Below are 19,994 nucleotides of genomic sequence, written 5' to 3' on the forward strand. Positions count from 1 at the left end.
ATACATTGTATATTCTTCTAATTCTGAGCTCAAATTACTAGTTGATGCATCTTCTATCTTCCTAAACCATTTCCAAAATGACTTGAAGAAAAACCAACAACAGGAGAGTAAGATTAAAAATGTTCTCGGAATGAGACATATTATCTTACATATAACCAAAATCGCAATATGAATTGCCAGACAAAAGTTCAAGAAGGTGTTTTTTGTGTAGTGAAAAATTATCTTGCTATGACGCCCTGAAATATGTGAATGAACATGGCTACTTTTCCAGTTCTTAAGGGTTTGGATCCAATGTTTATCTGCTCGAAACACATTTAATTGGTTCTTGCTCCAGTTTTTGGAGAGGTTGTAATGGCCGATGGACGCAAAACATCTAAAAATTGGCGCAATACTACTTACTATAACTCCTATTAATTGCACAATCAAAATTATCTTCATTGACCATTTATAATCTGTATAATTACCAAAATCTTCATATGAACTCTCACTTATAAAGTCAAATAGTATATAAAATGTAGAAAAAACAAGGAGTGAGCAAAAAACCCCAAAAGCAGATGAAATCGGTGAGTAGGCAATTACAAATTGGGGGTTACGAGTTTCTGTCATCATCCAATACCTTTTAAGAGAACGTTTATGTTCCTTGGAAGAAAACCATTTTTGTTGATGACATGAAACCAATTGTTGTGACTCCTTTACCGATGTTCTAACTTTTTCTAGTTGCCGGAACTGTCAAAGCAACTGAAGACGGCCATACAGTAGAAAGTATCAAAAGTTCTAGGACAAAACAAAAATTATCAATTTGGATAAAAACATTTACAACAATGGTGATCACGAGGATACCCAAGGCCACAATGTCCGCTAGAAACTCTCTGTCATCCATGAGCCCTAAAGAAGGGAGAAGATTGGCTAGCATAGTGATCAAGAAATACAAGCCAACCGTCTTTGTGAGAAAAAGTTCATCTTTAAGTACTTTATCGTTTGGATGCGTGTGCATTCCACTAGTTAGATCCACTGGTAGTTTCATAGCTATTGCAATAAGTGTGATGGTGGCAGCATTGAGAGTGAAAAATTTGTTTGGAAACCAGAGCTTCCATTGCCTAAAAGCTTGGATGACGTCTGCAGCCATTGCAAGGGTGCAAATCAAAGATGCAATGGCTGTATATTAGCCTACCCATGGCATGGCGTCCTTAGGAGATTCGAAAATCATTGTGCTAGACAAAGGATAAACAAAGGTTGTGCTTAACTAAATCGAGAATGAGGCAACATATATATTTATCAAGTCGAATACTTGTTTACAAGTTCCTGGAAGGTGCGATTAAGATATATATATATATTCAATTCATCATATTGAATACTTCCACCCCAGCTTATCCTCGAGGGGTCGGCCCTACTGGATGTAATATTTCAAGAGTTTTAAGATATTTTTCTTTCAATTCATCTGGTTGGATGTTTCCTCTCCTATTTTCAAGGGGGGTGACCCACTGGATAGCATACTTTGTGCTTGTATGTGGTTCAAAAAGTTCACTATTTAGTTAAAGCTTAACCCAAAGTAAACACTTGGTTGGAAATTAAGAACTTACCAAGAACAAGCATCAAGCATATATATTCTTTCTTTGTTTCCAGGTCTCTTAAAAAATAATTACTACATATTTTTCATCTCATGACACATCAAGGTCAAACATCCTATTTATATAAGATTAACCAATAAGGTTTCCACACACGATGCAGCAAGAATTTAATCGGTGTCAGTTTAGTTTGTTATGGTACTGGCACTCGTTACAGCAACGGAAAGATTAATCCAATAAATAAAGTCGTTATATGCTAAAAAAATAGTGACACGTGATTTTACATTGATTGAAAATTACAAAAACGAATGCCAATACCCGTTCAGATAATACCGAAAGAGATACCAATGTGTTCTATCAGAATTGGTCTGGCTCGTCATGATATTGGTAAGATACTAGCACTCGTATAGCTTAAGATACCAAAAAAGACTCTACTTTATATACAACTTTTTTTTATAGATATGTGTTTTACATCAAACGCAAACCATAAAAATGATTACCGGAGTATTTAAGTTTTCAAACCTTATAATGTGGCCTACGAGTATTGGGGATACTTTATTTAACTATTTTGGGGCGGGGGAGGAGAACAGGGAGGAATTTGATTTACACAATCATGAGTTTTTCATCGGATTGAAGAGTTGTGTTGTTCAGGATTTGAATGTTCAAATACTTATCAAATGCCTAAAAACACTTATATCCTAGAGCTTGGTTTAGAATACTTGAGATTCATTTACGAGGATCTTACTTTGAGAGTTTGAGGGGAGAGAATTGAAATGAAAGGTCTCAGGTAATTGGCGTGATTCACGAATCATGAAGATGTGTGATGAGGTCAAACGAAAGTTGATATCATAAGCTTGTGGGGGTGGGGTGGGGGGGGGGGGATTGTAAGGACTAACAATGACTTATGATATTAAATGACGATAACCTAAAGAATTACAATGGTTAAACGGTTACTTGAGGTTATCGCATAGGGGTTTAGACAATTACTTTGTGATGTGATCACTTCAAGAACACATGATTTAAGGCTAAGAAAAAACTACTAGTTTGCAAGAACTTCATCAAACGCAAGAACTTGGGGTTCATGCAAAAACTTCTATTCACTATAAATAGTGACCTTGAAAGTTAGTTTTAACATACATGTTTGTAGTGAAAACCTCCCACCCAACGGGAGCTCTTGGGTGGTATCAAGGCTTGATAGAATATACGTGCGTATATGCTTTCGGTGTTGTAATCATTCAATTATCAGCACGATTATTCATCATCCATATCTTGTATGTGTGTGTGTTTTATTTCACTCCACACATTCCTCTTGTGTTTTACAATTTCAAGAGCGTCTTAGATCTAGATTTGAAACTTGCAATCTTGTTTTCATCAACCGTGTCATATCTGTTACACGTTAAATATAATTACCAACTACTATATAACTCATGGAAAAACAAACTTTACAATTTTAAAATTTTCAAGCAATTCAGTCATACCTCGTGTAGTTGACCGATCATTGGTAGTCAAATTCAAACCCTATAATTAATTTTTTTAACACAACTATATATTTGATTCCCAATATATAACACAAGATAAAAATATAAAAAAAAAATAACCAATATATAATAATTTATTTACTTCTCTATAAACTCCATTCTATTCTATTCTATTCAATCTTCCATCCCCAAATCAAACCCTAGCCTCTCTCTTTCAACAAACGATGGTGTGTATACGCAAGGCAACAATCGACGACCTGCTTGCGATGCAAGCGTGTAACCTCTTCTGCTTGCCTGAAAACTATCAGATGAAATATTATTTTTACCACATCCTCTCGTGGCCGCACCTTCTCTACGTGGCCGAGGATTACGGCGGCAAGATCGTTGGGTATGTGCTAGCGAAGATGGAAGAAGAGACCACTGAGTGTCACGGTCATATTACGTCACTTGCGGTGCTTCGTACGCATAGGAAGCTAGGGCTTGCCACTAAGCTCATGGTTGCTGCTCAGAACGCCATGGAACAGGTCTGTTATTATTATTATTGGTATTATTATTATTATGTAATAATTGATGGATTGTGTTTTGTTATTATCTAATTGGTAGGAAAATCTGTTATTGCTTTGTTTGGGAGTTAAAAGTTATAAAATTGGAGCTTTTTTTTTTGTAAAAAAGGATATTTAATTTGCTTACAATTAGGCATCTTGACGAACTGAACATTCGGTGAACTGTTAACCGTTATTTTTTATTTCTTGAGCGTACTCGTACATGTTCGTTTATGTTTGTTCATTAATGCTAGTTCTAACTATTATTTGTATTTTAGCTACATTAGTTCATGTTTGTTTCGTTTATTATTATTCTGTATGGTATTTGATGCATTGTCTGGAGGAAAATCTGTTATTGTTCTGTTTTGGAGTTAAAAGGTTTAAAATTGGAGCTCTTTTTATAAAAAAAGATGTTTAATTTGCTTACAATTAGGCATCTTGATGAACTAAACGTTCGGTGAACGGTTCTTGAATCGTTATGTTTTGTTTTGTTTACTAAACGTGCGTAGTTTGTTTATGTTAGATTATTTATGCTTGTTTAAATATTGTGGGCTGTAGGTTTAGATGCTTTAACTATTTTTGATGTATCTTGTTCTGTTATTATTTAATTGGGAGGAAAATCTGTTGTTTTGTTTGGGAGTTAAAATTTTAATAAAGCTGGAGCCTTTTTTATAAAAAAGATATTTAATTTGCTTACAATTAGGCATCTTGACGATTGGTGAACTGTTCGTGAACAGTCATGTTTTGTTTATTAAACGTGCTTTGTTCGTTTATTTATGTTGTGAACACGTGCGTTTATGTTTGGACATTTATGCTTGTTTAAATATTGTAGACTGTAGGTTTAGATGCTATAACTATTGATGTATCCTATTCTTTTATTATCTTATTGGGAGGAAAGTCTGTTATTGTTTTGTTTTGGAGTTAAAAGTTCTAAACTTGGAGCTCTTAATCTAAAAAAGATGTTTAATTTGCTTACAGTTAGGCCTCTAGTTCGGTGAACTGTTGGGGAATCGTTATGTTTGTTTATTTATGTTCGTGAACAAGTTCGTATATGTTTGCCAGCATTGTGCTCGTTTAAATATTATTTGTGTTTTATTTACATTAGTTTATGCTTGTTTTGTTTATGTTTTGTATTTGTTTGTTTGTGTTCATATATGTTCGTGAACTGTTCGTTTAGATTGTTAACGAACGAGCATAAACGAACACGAACACGAGCTTGTTCTTTTTAAACGAACGAACATGAACACAAATATTTGTTGTTAGTTGTTCGTGTTCGTATAAAGTTAAATGGACGAAAAAGAACATGCCCTTGTTTGTGTTCTTTTGGTTTGTTTGCAAACCTATTTGCAATTTGATGAAATAGGTGTGTGTATTGGTCTGTTTTGGGCTCAAATTGAACCAAAAACTGAAAATTTGGTTTTTGAGTTTTTGAAAACGGCTCTGTTTAGGCTTTTCTTTTGTTTTTGGTTCAGTTTTAGTATTTGGGCTCGAAAGTTTTGTGCCAAAAAAAGCTGAACCAATATAATGAATGTGGTGTTGGGTTATGAAGGCCTTTGGGCCGGTTTTATTAGGAGGCCCGGTTTTGGCTCCTAATTATGTTTAACCCTAATCTTGTTTATTATATATATCCCATCATGTAATTGTAATCTTGGTTCTGAGCTAATAAGAAAACCTAGTTGCAGCCCGTGGACGTAGGTCCCCTCGCGGGGACCGAACCACGTTAAATTCTTGTGTCGTTTATATTTTCGTTTATGCGTGTTTATCGTTGTGCATGTGTGTGCTGTTTCGCTTCCGCGCGCCGCTTTGTTCCTAACAAGTGGCATCAGAGCTTTGGCTTGTTGGACACACGGTTCTTTGCACTGGTAACGATTTCGCAGAAGGTTTTGGTTCGAATCTGTTTTTTGGTGATTAGGGTTGGGTAGGTCCGTCACCGTGAATAACTCTTGGAGATCGCAGGGTTAATTTCTGGTTCGTGTTCATCAGTGATCGACAGTCAAGATTGGTGGCTGTCAGGCTGAGTTAGGGTTTGACTATTTATTATCAACCGTAAATTAGGGAACCGGGTTTTGTGAAGACCATTTAGGTTCGGGTTCAGATTTGTTTGCAAGAGATTAGTCTGAGGTAACTTTATATAGTTTATTTACAGTTAGTTGATTTATCGGTTATTGCAAGAGCAAATCGGTTTATTTGGCAGTGTTCTGTTGAACAATCGTCAAGTTTAGGCCCGTGCCCTTGTTGTGTCTGTTCACTGTTTTTCGATTTGTTCTCGTTTGTTATTGTTATAACTGAAGACGAGGTGGTTATGATCGGAATGTTGACGGTTATGGATTTTGGTTGATTGGTTTGTCATGTGAACTTGGATATAGTACTGGTGATGGATAAACTTGGAGAAAATGGAACCAGCGGGTGTGCTGGTGACGGCATAAGTGAAAAAAAAAAATGAGGTTAGTGGCAAGTCATGTAAACTATTGCTCGTTTGGATGATCTTTCGGTTAGGGTTTGAGTTAACTGATCGTGTGTACGGTCATAGAACCCTTGGTACCGCTTGATTTTATGAAAGTTCTACTGTTGTTATAGCTGTTTGCCTGTTAGCTGGTTCGAAACTGTGATTATTACTTCTTGTTCGTTTGGAATTGTGAAGTTATATCTTGTTTGGTGGTGATCAGTGGTACCCCATTTGAGAGGTTCATAATCTCGTGTTGGGTAAAGTTATTTGCCGGGATAGTACGAGTGGGGTTCATCTCATGGAGTGTTGGTGTGGCATGGGTTGGGATAACAGAAACAGTGGGAGCTGGGCATAGTCGACTTGGTAGGTTGCGTAGAGGTGAGACATTTTAAGGGTCGATGTCGAAAGGTTTGGAATTCTGCTTTTGAGAATGTATCTGGGGTTGATGCATTGGGACTCAGTGAAGGCGGTGACGACTCTTGGGTTCAAGATTATGGTATGCTTTATTTGTTACTCACTTCAATGAAGCATTGTTGAATCTTTTAATTAAAGACTTTTGGAAGATACGAGTTTTTTTTGTATCGTCGGAAGAAGTGAACCAACTTCCGAGTTATAAGGTCTTGGCTCGCTGAATCGGGTAGAGCTAAGGGGTTTCAGTTTGCAGACATGAAGCCTGGAGCCACAGTGATGTTAGTTTGAGCGTATTCGGAGGAGGTCTGAACATGTTCGGGGTTTTGGTAACAGTGGGAGCACGCAGGTGTGTTCTAGGTTTGTTTCCAAAGGGACGTTGGGTTCGGAGGACCAGGAATCCGAATGTGAAAATCTCTCCTGGTATAGTCTGCTGATTTGGAGAGTGTTTATCCTCTGGAAGTCTTTGAAGCCGGTTGTGTGAGTAAGTGAGAGTCGGTTAAGATTGAGGATGAGTCATTGGCGAGTTTTGTCATGGCTGGGTCTGGGATGACCGGATTGGAGTTCTCGGGAGCTTCAATAGGCCTTTTAGGTAACTGATGAGAAGGGCGGATGCAACCAGGGTGTGGATTGGTAGAAATCTTAGTTTGTTCCTAGAGAACTGGAGGCTTGGAGAACTTCTTTTGTTGAAGTTTTAGCTAGTTCTTGGAACTGGAGGCTTGGTAGATTTCTATTACTGAAGATTACTAGAGTTGCTGGATGAATGAGATTGTTATATTTACTTGGATGGCAGGCTGGAATTTATCGCAAGGCCTTCAAGTGGGAGATTGTTGGGTTATGAAGGCCTTTGGGCCGGTTTTATTAGGAGGCCCGGTTTTGGCTCCTAATTATGTTTAACCCTAATCTTGTTTATTATATATATCCCATCATGTAATTGTAATCTTGGTTCTGAGCTAATAAGAAAACCTAGTTGCAGCCCGTGGACGTAGGTCCCCTCGCGGGGACCGAACCACGTTAAATTCTTGTGTCGTTTATATTTTCGCTTATGCGTGTTTATCGTTGTGCATGTGTGTGCTGTTTCGCTTCCGCGCGCCGCTTTGTTCCTAACATGTGGGCCCAATTTTTTTTTAGTTAATAATTAGATGATTGTTGTACATTTGGGCTACGCTATAAATTACTAAAAATATAACATAAAATTGAAAATCTATAAATGCGGCTTGATTTGTTTTTGTGTTTTAATTACTCGAAAAGCCGAAGCCGAACTGAAAGTTTGGTCTTTTATGAAACATAAAATCAAACCATCGGTTTTTGCTTGGATTTGGTTATTTTGCTTCGGTTATTTCGGCTTTTCAGTTATGGATTGGTTTTTTTCATTTCATGCACATCATAGATGATACACATTTTTATAAACAAAATCTTAGGATTCTAGCTGAATTGGAGGCTTTTTAAATAGGGGCCTACTAGTGTTTTGAAATTTTGCTTATGTGTAGAAGTTGATGTTTATGCAATTTGAAATTTTGAAATTTTGATCTTTTTCTGGTATAAAATTAGGTGTTTGGAGCAGAGTATGTTTCACTTCATGTGAGGAAGAGTAACAGGGCTGCATTTAATTTATACACCGAGACGCTAGGTTACAAGATTCATGACATGGAGGCTAAGTATTATGCAGATGGAGAGGATGCATATGATATGAGGAAAGAATTGAAGGGAAAGCCACCGCAGCAGCACCAACACCATCATCACCACCACCATGGTGGCGGTTGCTGCTCTCATGATGCGAAAGCTGAGTGATGGAGGTTGAGTTTAAGTCATAGAAGGAATGTTATCTATTGTTATACTCTTTTTGCTCTTCTAAGTGTATTGTAGGATTCATTTGAGAGGCCAGTTTGATTGCTTGGCTCTGCCTGTTACCTGTTTGACTTTGATTTTTGAAGCTGTCTTGATTTTGACTTTTATCTATGCCTCTCTTCTGGTGCTCTGCCTGTTTTAAATTGTACGACCGATGGATTGGATAATAAGTTGAAGTAATAATAAAAACAATAGATGTATGAATGATTCATGATAGTTTTAATGATTTCGTACAAGTTTTTAGAAGATTAAAATGGACAAAACCGCTAGCGGTAGCTTCAGAAATCTATGATAAGCTAAATTGTTCAATTTTCTAGTAGTTTGAACTTTGAACCGTTCTTTGCATAAACAACATAACTTCTATTGAAGTTGTAAATGAGAAAGATGGTTAAAGAATATATTACATATAACTACATGTTTCAGAATAGAAGAAGTTAGGCAGAGTTAACCGCTTTTGTTTAATAGATCGTAGACTAGCCCTTAAACCATCAAAATGGAAGGACCAAGAGTTCACTCTTTATAACCATCATCGGTGATCGAAAGGAAGAAATTGTGAATCGGTTTGAAACCCCAAACACCGGATGAGGATGAAATATTATGATTTTTAAGAGGAATGTTCGGTTTATAAAACCAAACCAAATAAAGGTCCCGGCCGCCTGAAAATCCTAAAACAAGTGGACGGGAAGGGCTCGGCACCAACAGGGACCCAGCCTGGCTTTCTTGGTGTAGGCAACCTAGTTAATCAATTTTGTTTGAACTCTTTTTTCCAGAGATAAATTTAATTAAAACAGAGTTTTACTCAAAATAAAGTATTTTTTTAGCTTTTAAGCGGCCTGATACATGCCAACAAACGCAATTAATATCCGGACATTATGTAATTGGAAAATACATTTAAACATATGCTCGGATTTAGCAGAACATGTTTACACAACTCGACTGCCCAACAAATAGTATATAATTAATTTTGAAGCAGTGCAATTTACGTTAATATGATTTACAACTATAACATAAGATAAAAAGTTATATGTTGGTGTCATAGAATTTAAAAAGCAAGTACTTTGACATTTTGTATAAATGCTTTGGAATAATTAATAGTTGTTTTATGGTGGTGTAATGGTTGGAGTTATTTTCGATAAACTACATACTAATGATTTGCCTGGGTTTAATTCATACATTTTTACTCTCAGTTTTTTTGTATGTTTGAGTGTTTTCACCACTTTTCCACTAATCTGTTGAATGTTACTACTTATGCTTAGCTCTACTGAGCGTCGATAGTCTAGGTAATTTATTTGTTATTTTTTATGTTAATTTAGCTCGAAAACAAATTTCTTGTGTTTTATTTGTTGTGACTGTTCTTGTGTTTAAGTTATGTATTACCGTTCATACATCGGTAAAACCCGGATGTTGGTAAAACATGAGCATTATCGGTAAAACCCGGGTGCTGGTAAACCCCGAGCATTGAAACCCGGATGCTGATAAAACCCAAACATTGTTGGTAAAACCCTAATGTTACAGTGACGAGTCAGCGTGAATTTGATCGATATCGGTTATGAACGGCTCTAGCGTTGGCACAACACGCCAAGTTGAAAACTAGTTATATTGTTTAATTTTGTGCCAATGTATGTAATTACTTGCATAAATTTTTGTTTATTTAAACCAATTATTTATAAAATAAGTGAAAAAAAAATTAGCAGGAAAATAATTATCCTCCACTGTTAGGTTGTTCGTTGTGGGTTAGTATCGGTGGTGTTATCACCCTTCACGTCAGCAACCCACCTAACGCTGCCCATCAACACCTTAAATCGTTAACCCATACCACTTGGTATAACATCGCCCCTATATAACGCTCTGACGTGGTGTTTAACGCATGTTAAACAGTGGCGAATCCAGAAATTATAGCTAGTGGGTGCCATAAAAGGTTAACCTAGAACGGGTCTGGTTAAACTAAAACGGGTCAACCGAATATGGGTCGGGTCAAACCAAAATGGGGCGAGCAAAAAAGTTACATTAAATAAGCTTATGTATAGAAATTTAAGCAACAAAATTCATTAAACATAATAAACAGAATACATATTACGATTGACATTTACGTGACTTTATCTTTTGAAAACGGTCAATTATAGCCTCATTCATAAAACCGACAAGTGTTTTCTTTTTCATCATTTAAATAGTGTAGAATTATTAATCATTAAAAAAATGATATTATGAGTAAATTCATATTTCGATCTAACAGTCATAGTAGACTTTGAGTTAACTAGAATGTTTAGAAACCTAGAACCCTAATCAGCGTTCCTCAAATGACAATGAAAATCCCATGTCTTTAAAATTTCAAGAAACCAACAGAAAACAAGATAAAAATGTAAATAGCTTACGAGCGTATCTTGTATTTCAAAATAAAAACAAGAATCCGAAATCACAAAAATAACTTTTTCATCTCTTACTCTTGTATGACCTGCATATTCAAAATTTTTAATTTGTGATGTGATTATACAATTAAGCATTTTGGGCTTATTTGTTACTTTTTAAAATAATAAAATTTAGACTTGAAAATTGTCAACATTGGATCCGCCTCAGCTGTTTAATGCAAATCAAAATATAGTAGCACTATGGTTTAATACATGTTTTCAAAAAATAAATAAAATAATCAGATTTGTCAAGAAGTCATGGTCAACCTTCCAACAAACAAAAATAATTAAATGTCTTAAGTCTAATAATTAAATGTCTTAAGTCTAAGTCTCTAACTCTATCCTCACCCAAACAATGTGAACCTGTTGACGATTTATTCCTTAGCAACTCTCGAAAACAACTGCTTCCGTATTCTTCTTGATCAATCTGTTCATCATCCACAAATCGGTACGTATTTTTCGATCATTATAGTTATATTTTGACGTTAAATTATTAATTAAGTATGCTAGTTTAGTTTGAACTTAAAGTAGTCCCACTTACGATGCACTACCAAATCAACTCAAGTATTGCTTAATATGTAGAGTTTATAGAAATCAACTCAATTATTTACTATCATGTAGTTTGGGTTCAGTTTTGTTACTTTATTTGTACCTTATAAAAACTTAAAACTATTAGCGATCATCTTACTATTGTAACCTTGTTTACTGTTTAGTTTGATAATCTGTACATCGAAAATCTAGACATGTTTTAGATATGCTTGTAAACGAACTGAACGAACATGAACAAGGTCATGCCCGTGTTCCTTCATTTCACTTTAAACACAAACATGAACTTTAAAAAATGAACATGTTCGTGTTCGTTTATGATCGTTCGGTAAAATCTAAACGAACAACTGACGAACATATATGAACAAACGCAAATGAACACACCATAGTTATTAATAGCTTTAGGCGCACTCAAGGCGCATAAGTCTCTCCTAGGGCCTAGGCGCAAATCGCAAAAAAGGCGAGAGTCTGAGAAAAAAAAGCGCACTTAAATGAAAAAAATGAAAAATATCTTATGTATTAGAAAAATAATGCTATTATTCAATTATAAAAAGCAAAAGCTATTATGTAATACGTGTAAAAATTAAAAATTAAACTATAAGTTTAAAATTTTAAAATATAGAGATTCAAAAGCTAAAGGTTCATTAAAACTTCAAATATCATTTTAATAGTCCAATAACAAATGGTTTTAAAATAAAAAAATTATTTGATATAACCTATCATTTATAAAAAAGAAATATTAACATATGGTTACTGTAGCAAGTAAGCTAGCAGCAGAGCTACAAAAAGTGCCCAGCTACAATTTACTTTACTTTAAAATATAAAACATAATAAAATTGTTGCTTTTACTTTAAATAAATTCATGCACACGAAACGATAACACAAAAAAGGGTCTCCCCTGCTTCCTTCCAGATAATTCTCTTTCATTTCAGGCCGGAATATCCAGGTTTTGGCCGGAATCTGGTCGGAATTTTTTCTTTTAGCCGGAATCTTGCTAAAAGCGCGCCTCGACCGCCATCAAGCGCTTTACCTGCGCTGGGCCTTGAATTTGCGCCTAGGCGCGCGCCTAGTGCGCTTTTAATAACTATGGAACACACTGAAAAGAACACAAACGAACAAATATACAACATAAACAAACGAATGTAAATAATATTTAATTATTTTCTATTGAATCTAAATGAATGTTCACAAACATAAATGCCCAAACAAAGCATGCGTTATGTCCGTTCCTTTAATTAAACGAACAAAATTTTTTGTTCACGTTCTTTCGTTTATTAAATAAGCGAACATGAATGAACTTCATGCCTAACGATTCACGAACAGTTTGCTGAACATTCAGTTCGTTTACATGCCTAGTTTTACATGATTAAATGGAGATATTACTCGAACTTACGATTGATCTTTCTTTTCAAATCATCTGTACTGTTTTAGTCATCAGAAGATGATTGAAATAACTGTTTACAGGTATAATAAAGTGCTATGCCTTGCATGTATCATATATATCATTTCATTCATTCGGTGATATGTATGATGTTTTAAGTCTTTTGGCTTATGTATTTTAGGACTCAAAGCTATTATTGTAAACAATTTTTGAGCACCTTGAGATAAACAGAGAAACTTTCTTCACTGTGTGTATCTATTCAATATGATGCTAACTAGAACTACCAAACACGAGAAGATATTATCCCCGCCCGTACCACAGCCTTGCAGATGTTTTTCATTTGCTGAGCTCAGTTCCGCAACAGATAACTTTGGCAAAACACGGTGCATTGGCCGTGGGGGATTCGGTGAGGTCTACAAAGGAATGATCTCTAATGGACCAACTAATAATATCTACGCCATTAAGCGGTTGAATTTCTTGTCCAATCAAGGAGCACCGAGTTTTGGGTTGAAGTCAAGTTGCTCTCAAGGCTGCCCAGAACCTTGTGTCTTTGATTGGTTATTGCAGCGAAAGAAAAGAGTTGGCGCTTGTTTATGAGTACATGCATAACGGAACCCTTTTTGATCATCTTCACAAGAAGGGTACGCTTTTGACTTGGTCACAACGGCTCAAGATATGCATAGGAGCCGCACGCGGCTTAGACTACCTTCACACTGGCACTGGCACTGGCACAAAACATGGCGTCATACATCGTGATGTGAAAAGCTCCAACATTTTGTTGGACGGAAATTATGCAGCCAAGATTGCAGACTCTGGATTAGCTAAAATAGGACCGACAAATCAGGCTCGCACACATGTTAGCACCGCAGTCAAAGGCTCCTTTGGGTATATGGATCCGAATTATTTTTACACAGGCAGGCTGACAAGAAAATCGGATGTTTATGCATTTGGGGTCGTATTGCTTGAGGTGTTATGTGGTAGGCCCGCTTTGGACGAGAGTCTGGATGAGGGTTTAGCAATATGGGCTCAAGACCGTATCAAACGAGGAAAACTCGTCCAAATAATTGATTTAAGTGTGAGAGACCATATTTCAAAGAGTTCTTTATAGGAGTTCTCTCGCATTGCGGTTCGCTGCTTGCTTAGTCATCCAAATGAGCGCCAACAATGAGTGAGATTGTCGGTAGCCTTGACCGGTCACTGCCATTTCAAGAAATAAACCATTCTTCCACACAAGTAAGGATCACTATAAAGAATGTGTGGTCAATGTTTTCATTTAAAGGCCCGTTTGGAAGTAAAGTAAAGAGTGGTGTTAAAGCTATAAATGAGAACGGTAGCACACCAGTGTTAGGAACAAAGCGGCGCAGCGGAACAACACACGAACAAGCACACACGATTATACACGCAGTAAAACAGAAAATAATAACGATAAACACGACACAAGAATTTTATGTGGTTCGGTCCTAGCGGGGAACCTACATCCACGGGCTGCAACTAGGTTATTTCATTATTAAGGTGCAAAGATTACAATTACATATCAGGGTTATTTATAAGATATGAACTAGGGTTAAAGGCTTAATCAACAAGAAACAATAACGGGCCAAGTCTTTGTTCTTCTTGTCACCAATTTGAGCCCAAGCCCAAAACTAGCTCAAAGCCTTCACAAATCCTAACAATCTCCCATTTGAAGGCTTTGCACGAACCGCAACAGCCATTCAAACAAAACCCGATACCCAGTAACTCAAGTAATCTTCAATAACAAAAATCACCAAACATCCGGTTCCAAGAACAAGCTAACACTCCAACAACGGAAGTTCTCCAAGCCTCCAGTTCTTCATGAACAAGCTAAGATTTCAACAATCCACCTAGTTGCAGCGCCCGACCTTTGCATCAGTTTCCCGAAAGGCCCATTGAAGCGCCCCAGCTCCAATACGGTCATCACAGACCCAGTCATGGCAAAGCCCGCCAATGACTCATCTTCAATCTCAACCGGCACCTACTTACTCATATAACCGGCTCCAGAGACTTTCAGAAGAAAGAACACTCTCCTAATACAGCAAGCACCAAAGAGAGAATTTTCATTCGGAATTCCGATCTCAAAACCCTAATGTCACTATGTAACTGTACTTGAACACCCCTGTGCTCCCACTGTTACCAAATCCCCGTCAAGGTTTAAACCACCGTATACGCTCAAGCTGGCATCCATCATGTGGCTCCAGGATTCATGCTTGCAATACGAAACCATTTGGCTCTACCCGATGCAGCGAGCCAAGACTTTTACAACTCCAGAAAAGTCTTAAATAACAGATTCACGGATGCTTCATTGAAGTAGGTAACAAGAAAATGAAGCAAAACAAAATCTCAAACCCAAGAGTCTTCACTGCCTTCCACTGAGTCCCAATGCATCACCACCGACACATTCTCAAAAGCTGAATTTACCATCTATGGACATTGACTCTAAAGAATGCCCCACACCTTCATGCAGCCCCACCAAGTCAAACTATGCTCAGCTCCCACTGTCTCTGTTATCCCAAACACATGCCAAAACAACACTCATGAGTAGAATCTCCACTCGTACTTTCCCAGCGAAAACCTTCACCCAGTACCAATACAAAAGATCTCCCTCAAATGTTAAACCACTGATCACCATCGAACAAGAATAACTTCATAGTTCTAGACCAGCTAATAAGCAAGCGGTTATAACAACAGTCAAACTTTCAACGGAAAACAAGCGGTACCAAGGGTTCTATGACCGTACACCCGATCAGTTAACACAAACCCTAACCGAAAGATCATCCAAACGAGCAACAAATCACATAACTTGTCACTAACCTTTTTTTTTCACTTATGTCGTTACCAGCGCACCCACCGGTTCCATTTTCTCCAAGTTTATCCATCATCAGTACCACATCCAAGTTCACATGACAAACCAATCAACCAAAATCTATAACCATCAACATTCCGATCATAACCACCTCGTCTTCAGTTATAACAATAACAAACGAGAGCAAATCGAAAACAGTGAACAGACACAACAAGCACGAGCCTAAACTTGACGATTGTTCAACAGAACACTGTCAAATAAACCGACTTGCTCCTACAATAATCGATAAATCAAGTAACTATAAATAAACCATAAACAGTTACCTCCGACTAATCTCATGCAGACAAATCTTCACCCGAAACGTTGATTATCACAAAAAAATCGATTCCTCAATTTTCGGTTGATAATAAGCAGTCAAACCCGAACCTAAAATTACAAAACCCAAACAAAAAAGGCAACTCTGTCTAATAACAAGAAACTTGAACCAACCCGAATAACTATTTTCAATTATCCCATCAAACCCCATCAACTAAAGAACACAAAGGCCCAATTTAAAATAATAATAGCAAATCTGATTCCCTTGTCAGGACACACAAGCCTTTTAGATTTATTTTGATCAAAATAAAACTTTCCTGGTCAAAGACGCCATTGCCGCCGCATAACAAACTCCAATCAACACCAGCCATAACTTCCCGGCCACATCACAACAATCACCATTTTTTTTCCTTTGATTTCAAACTACAGAAAGAAAATAATACATGGTTCCTTGCAATTGGTTGTAACAAAACAACCCTGACTTTGCAATTTCCTTTGGCCGACACAAAAGGATAAAACTTTTGTACTTATCCAAAAAAATAAAATTGCAAACCTTGGCTTTTTAATTAATCCGATGGCTTATGATCTGACCTTCTAATCGAACGGCGACAAGAGTGGCAAATTAAACCAAACCTTCAGCGATCTCCCAACAGTTTGAATCCGGCTATTCAGGCGGCAACCCAAAACCTTTAAATCGCAACTCAGTCTTTAACCCGAATAAACAAACCTCTGCGAATCGTCTTAATGCAAACCAACCGTGTGTTTAACGAGCCTAAGCTCTGATACCACTTGTTAGGAACAAAGCGGCGCAGCGGAACAACACACGAACAAGCACACACGTTTATACACGCAGTAAAACAGAAAATAATAACGATAAACACGACACAAGAATTTTACGTGGTTCGGTCCCAGCGGGGAACCTACATCCACGGGCTGCAACTAGGTTATTTCATTAGTAAGGTGCAAAGATTACAATTACATATCAGGGTTATTTATAAGATATGAACTAAGGTTAAAGGCTTAATCAACAAGAAACAATAACTGGCCAAGTCTTTGTTCTTCTTGTCACCAATTTGAGCCCAAGCCCAAAACTAACTCAAAGCCTTCACAAATCCTAACAACCAGTTCCCGCTATGTTAACTGAAAATGATGATGATTATAATAATGAACCGCTTCCTGCAATAGTGGACCTTTCTATCACGGGCGATGCGTTTCCTGGAGGAAAGTTACAAATGTGTGGCTACTCTATCAATGGTGCGGTTTCTTGCATTTTCAAATGGGTTCAACATTTCAAAGATGGATCTTATAGATACATAGAAGGTACAACCGGCCCGACATATACTGGTCCGTTTGATGACGTGGGTACCTTCATTGACATAGAAGTTGTAGCGACGGATAAATATGGACAACAAGGCAACAGTTTCATATGCTTTGCACACAAAGGACTTCTTATTACCTCTGCTCCACAATTTACACAGAGCCCCCCAACTTCTTAAAAGGTAAATGTTGGAAAGTCAATGCTCCTTTGACTTGATAAAACTTGTTAGTTATTTGGCTGACTTTGGAAGTTACTCGACTGATCTTTGTAAACACTACTGGTTTTCAAGTCTTATGTTAATTGCGATTTTCGTTAGTTATGCAATTTATTTGTTGTTACTACTATTGTTTAACGTTGGGCATTCAACATTTTTTAACACAGTTTTGTCTCCACTATTCCTTTCAACATTGTGCGTAGAATGCCATTGAAAATCACTTCAAAGATACAATGAAGAATAGGAAGGGGGGGGGGGGGTCTAATGTCAAATCAAAGTCTCGTCTTAGTTACAAATAATGTTGTGTGTCCTTTGAATCGACATGCTTCCTTGGTCGCAACCAGAAGAGGAGCGAAGGGTGTCATTAAAACACGACATTCTCAACCTTTTCTATGGACTACGAAAGTAAAGTTATATCGATGGTTGGAGCTTATAAAGTCATTCCATGTTTCATCATAGAGTTTCATGTATTAAAGACATACAACATTTGTAATTCATATTCTTGATCAAACCACAAACATTATTAGATTGAGAATGAACCAAACAAACGGAATGGTTGCCATGATTTGTTTGCACCAGAATCTTTTCTTTCTTGAAATGTCAATGCTAATTGAAGACACCTTAAAACATCGCTCATTGTAGGGCGTCGATTTGGATCACTAAGCAAACATCGACTTGTAATACGAGAAAATTCCTTTAATGAAGTCTTCAAAACGTGATCCCTCAAACTAACATCAATAATTTGAGTTAGCTTCCCTTGTTTCATATGGTTTTCAGCCCATGTCGCTAAACCCTCATCCAGACTCCTGTCGAAAGCAGACTTGCGACACAACACCTCAATCAATACGACTCCAAAGGCATAAACATCTGTTTTTCTTGTCAGTCTGCCTGTGTGAACATAACTTAGATCCATATACCCAAATGTGCCCCTAACTTCTGTGTTGACACATGTAAGCGTCCCATTTGTCGGATATATTTTTGCCAACCCAAAGTCCGAAATCTTGGCCGCATAATTTTTATCCAACAAAATGTTAGAGCTTTTCACATCAAGATGGATGACTCCATGTTCAGTGCCCATGCCGGTGTGAAGGTAGTCCAATCCACGTGCAGCTCCTATGCATATCTTGAGCCGTTGAGACCAAGTGAAAGGTGTACCTTTTTTATGTAGATGGTCATAAAGGGTTCCTTTCTTCATGTATTCATAAACAAGGGCCATCTCATTTCCTTCATTGCAATAACCTATCAAAGATACAAGGTTACAATGCCGCAACCTTGAAAGCATCTCGACTTCAGCCCAAAACTCAGACGCTCCTTGTTCGGACATGGAATGCAACCGCTTGATAGCACATATGTTATAACTAGTCGGCCCATCAACGATCACTCCTTGATACACCTTCCCAAATCCCCCATGGCCAATGCACCATTTCTCGTCAAAGTTACACGTTGCTGCTTTAAGCTTCGAAAATGAAAAACGACGACATTGTACCACAGGAGATAAACCAACGAGTTGCGTATTCTTGTCTTTGTTACTTGTAGTTAACATCATTTGGAAAAGGTATAATAGCTTTGCCCTAAAATGAATTGAAAAAAAAACAATACCTAATGAGTTGAAATTTGGTAGACAGTAGAACTAAGACGCTGAAATTTAACACGGTACAAACCAAAGAATCGTGTCAGTGACATGAATCAGAACACGACTTAAGTTTTTGTGAGTTAACAAGAGGACCGTTTTAATCCAAAAAAATTTGCATGTTAATGCACTAAAGTACATTTTTCTTCAAATATACAAATATGCATAAAATAATTATGTTTATACTATAAAACTCTATGTTTATTTCTCTTCTCTCTTTAAGTTATTCGGTCTAAATTATAACTTAATAATGTATTTATAAAGAGAATTATAAAAAATAAAATTGGTCAACATGCCATGTTGATCCATCATCCAAACGTGACCCCTTTATCTAAAGGTGTTCACACTTTTTTACCTGAAACTAATTTGGACATGTTTAGGCTAACTTCAAACACACAAATTTCATGTTTGTTCTTTTTATATTTTCAGGCGGTGTCATAAATTCATATCCTAGAACGCTATAAGAATCTAGAGAATTAGATATCATCATCACATGTTTTAAGCAACTAATCATCATATTGGATATTAATTACAAAAAAAAGAAAAAGACTTACAAAATGGAGGAACACACGAGAGAGATTGAAAAGGCAACAATGACATCAACAAAGTTTTTTCATTAATGTAACTGAAGTTTATTAATATTTTATTTTATTAATATTTTTATTTTTATTAATATTTTATTTTTCCTTGTTTCCTTTCCTTTTGATCGGTACATCCAAAAGTGTACAACAAAATTGCATATTCTAAGCACTGAAATGTAGGGGTTTTATTAAAACCCTTGAATTCTCCTGGGTGGGGAACGACCCCTTTGATGGGCGTCGCAATGGCTCTATTTGCGGTATTTCTATCTATTATTTTAGAGATTTATAATTCTTCCGTTTTATTGGATGGAATTTCAATGAATTAGATCTATAAGAACCCCCAAGTCCTAGCTTTTAAATAAAAAATGAATCCTTTAGAGCTCGGATTTCTAGCTAATTTGATTTTGGTAGTTCGATCGTGGAATTTCTTTGTTTCTGTATTTCTGGAATATGAGTGTGTGACTTGTTATAATTGATCCTATTGATAGTACAGAGA

The 19,994-nt window shown here is 36.8% G+C and overlaps 2 protein-coding genes and 2 pseudogenes across 2 annotated transcripts; 3 read left to right on the forward strand and 1 right to left on the reverse strand.

Moving 5' to 3' along the window:
* Positions 1 to 3,243: 3,243 nt before the first annotated feature.
* On the forward strand, positions 3,244 to 8,394 carry LOC143562250 (N-terminal acetyltransferase A complex catalytic subunit NAA10-like). Its single transcript, XM_077050111.1, has 2 exons — positions 3,244 to 3,567; positions 7,991 to 8,394. Exons 1-2 carry the CDS (start codon positions 3,268 to 3,270, stop codon positions 8,228 to 8,230), a joined length of 540 nt encoding a protein of 179 aa, XP_076906226.1. The 5' UTR covers positions 3,244 to 3,267; the 3' UTR covers positions 8,231 to 8,394.
* Positions 8,395 to 12,883: 4,489 nt separating this feature from the next.
* Positions 12,884 to 13,727, forward strand: LOC143562237 (receptor-like protein kinase FERONIA pseudogene; annotated as a pseudogene).
* Positions 13,728 to 16,888: 3,161 nt separating this feature from the next.
* LOC143562238 (uncharacterized) lies at positions 16,889 to 17,251 on the forward strand. Its single transcript, XM_077050107.1, has one exon. The coding sequence runs from the start codon at positions 16,889 to 16,891 to the stop codon at positions 17,249 to 17,251; it is 363 nt and encodes a 120-aa protein (XP_076906222.1).
* Positions 17,252 to 17,810: 559 nt separating this feature from the next.
* Positions 17,811 to 18,834, reverse strand: LOC143562239 (putative receptor-like protein kinase At5g39000 pseudogene; annotated as a pseudogene).
* Between the last annotated feature and the right edge of the window lie 1,160 nt (positions 18,835 to 19,994).

Source organism: Bidens hawaiensis, unplaced genomic scaffold (assembly GCF_021521415.1).
Source record: "Bidens hawaiensis isolate Kalapana, Puna unplaced genomic scaffold, B.hawaiensis_p1.1 tig00020921_1, whole genome shotgun sequence".
Taxonomy (NCBI): Eukaryota; Viridiplantae; Streptophyta; class Magnoliopsida; order Asterales; family Asteraceae; genus Bidens; species Bidens hawaiensis.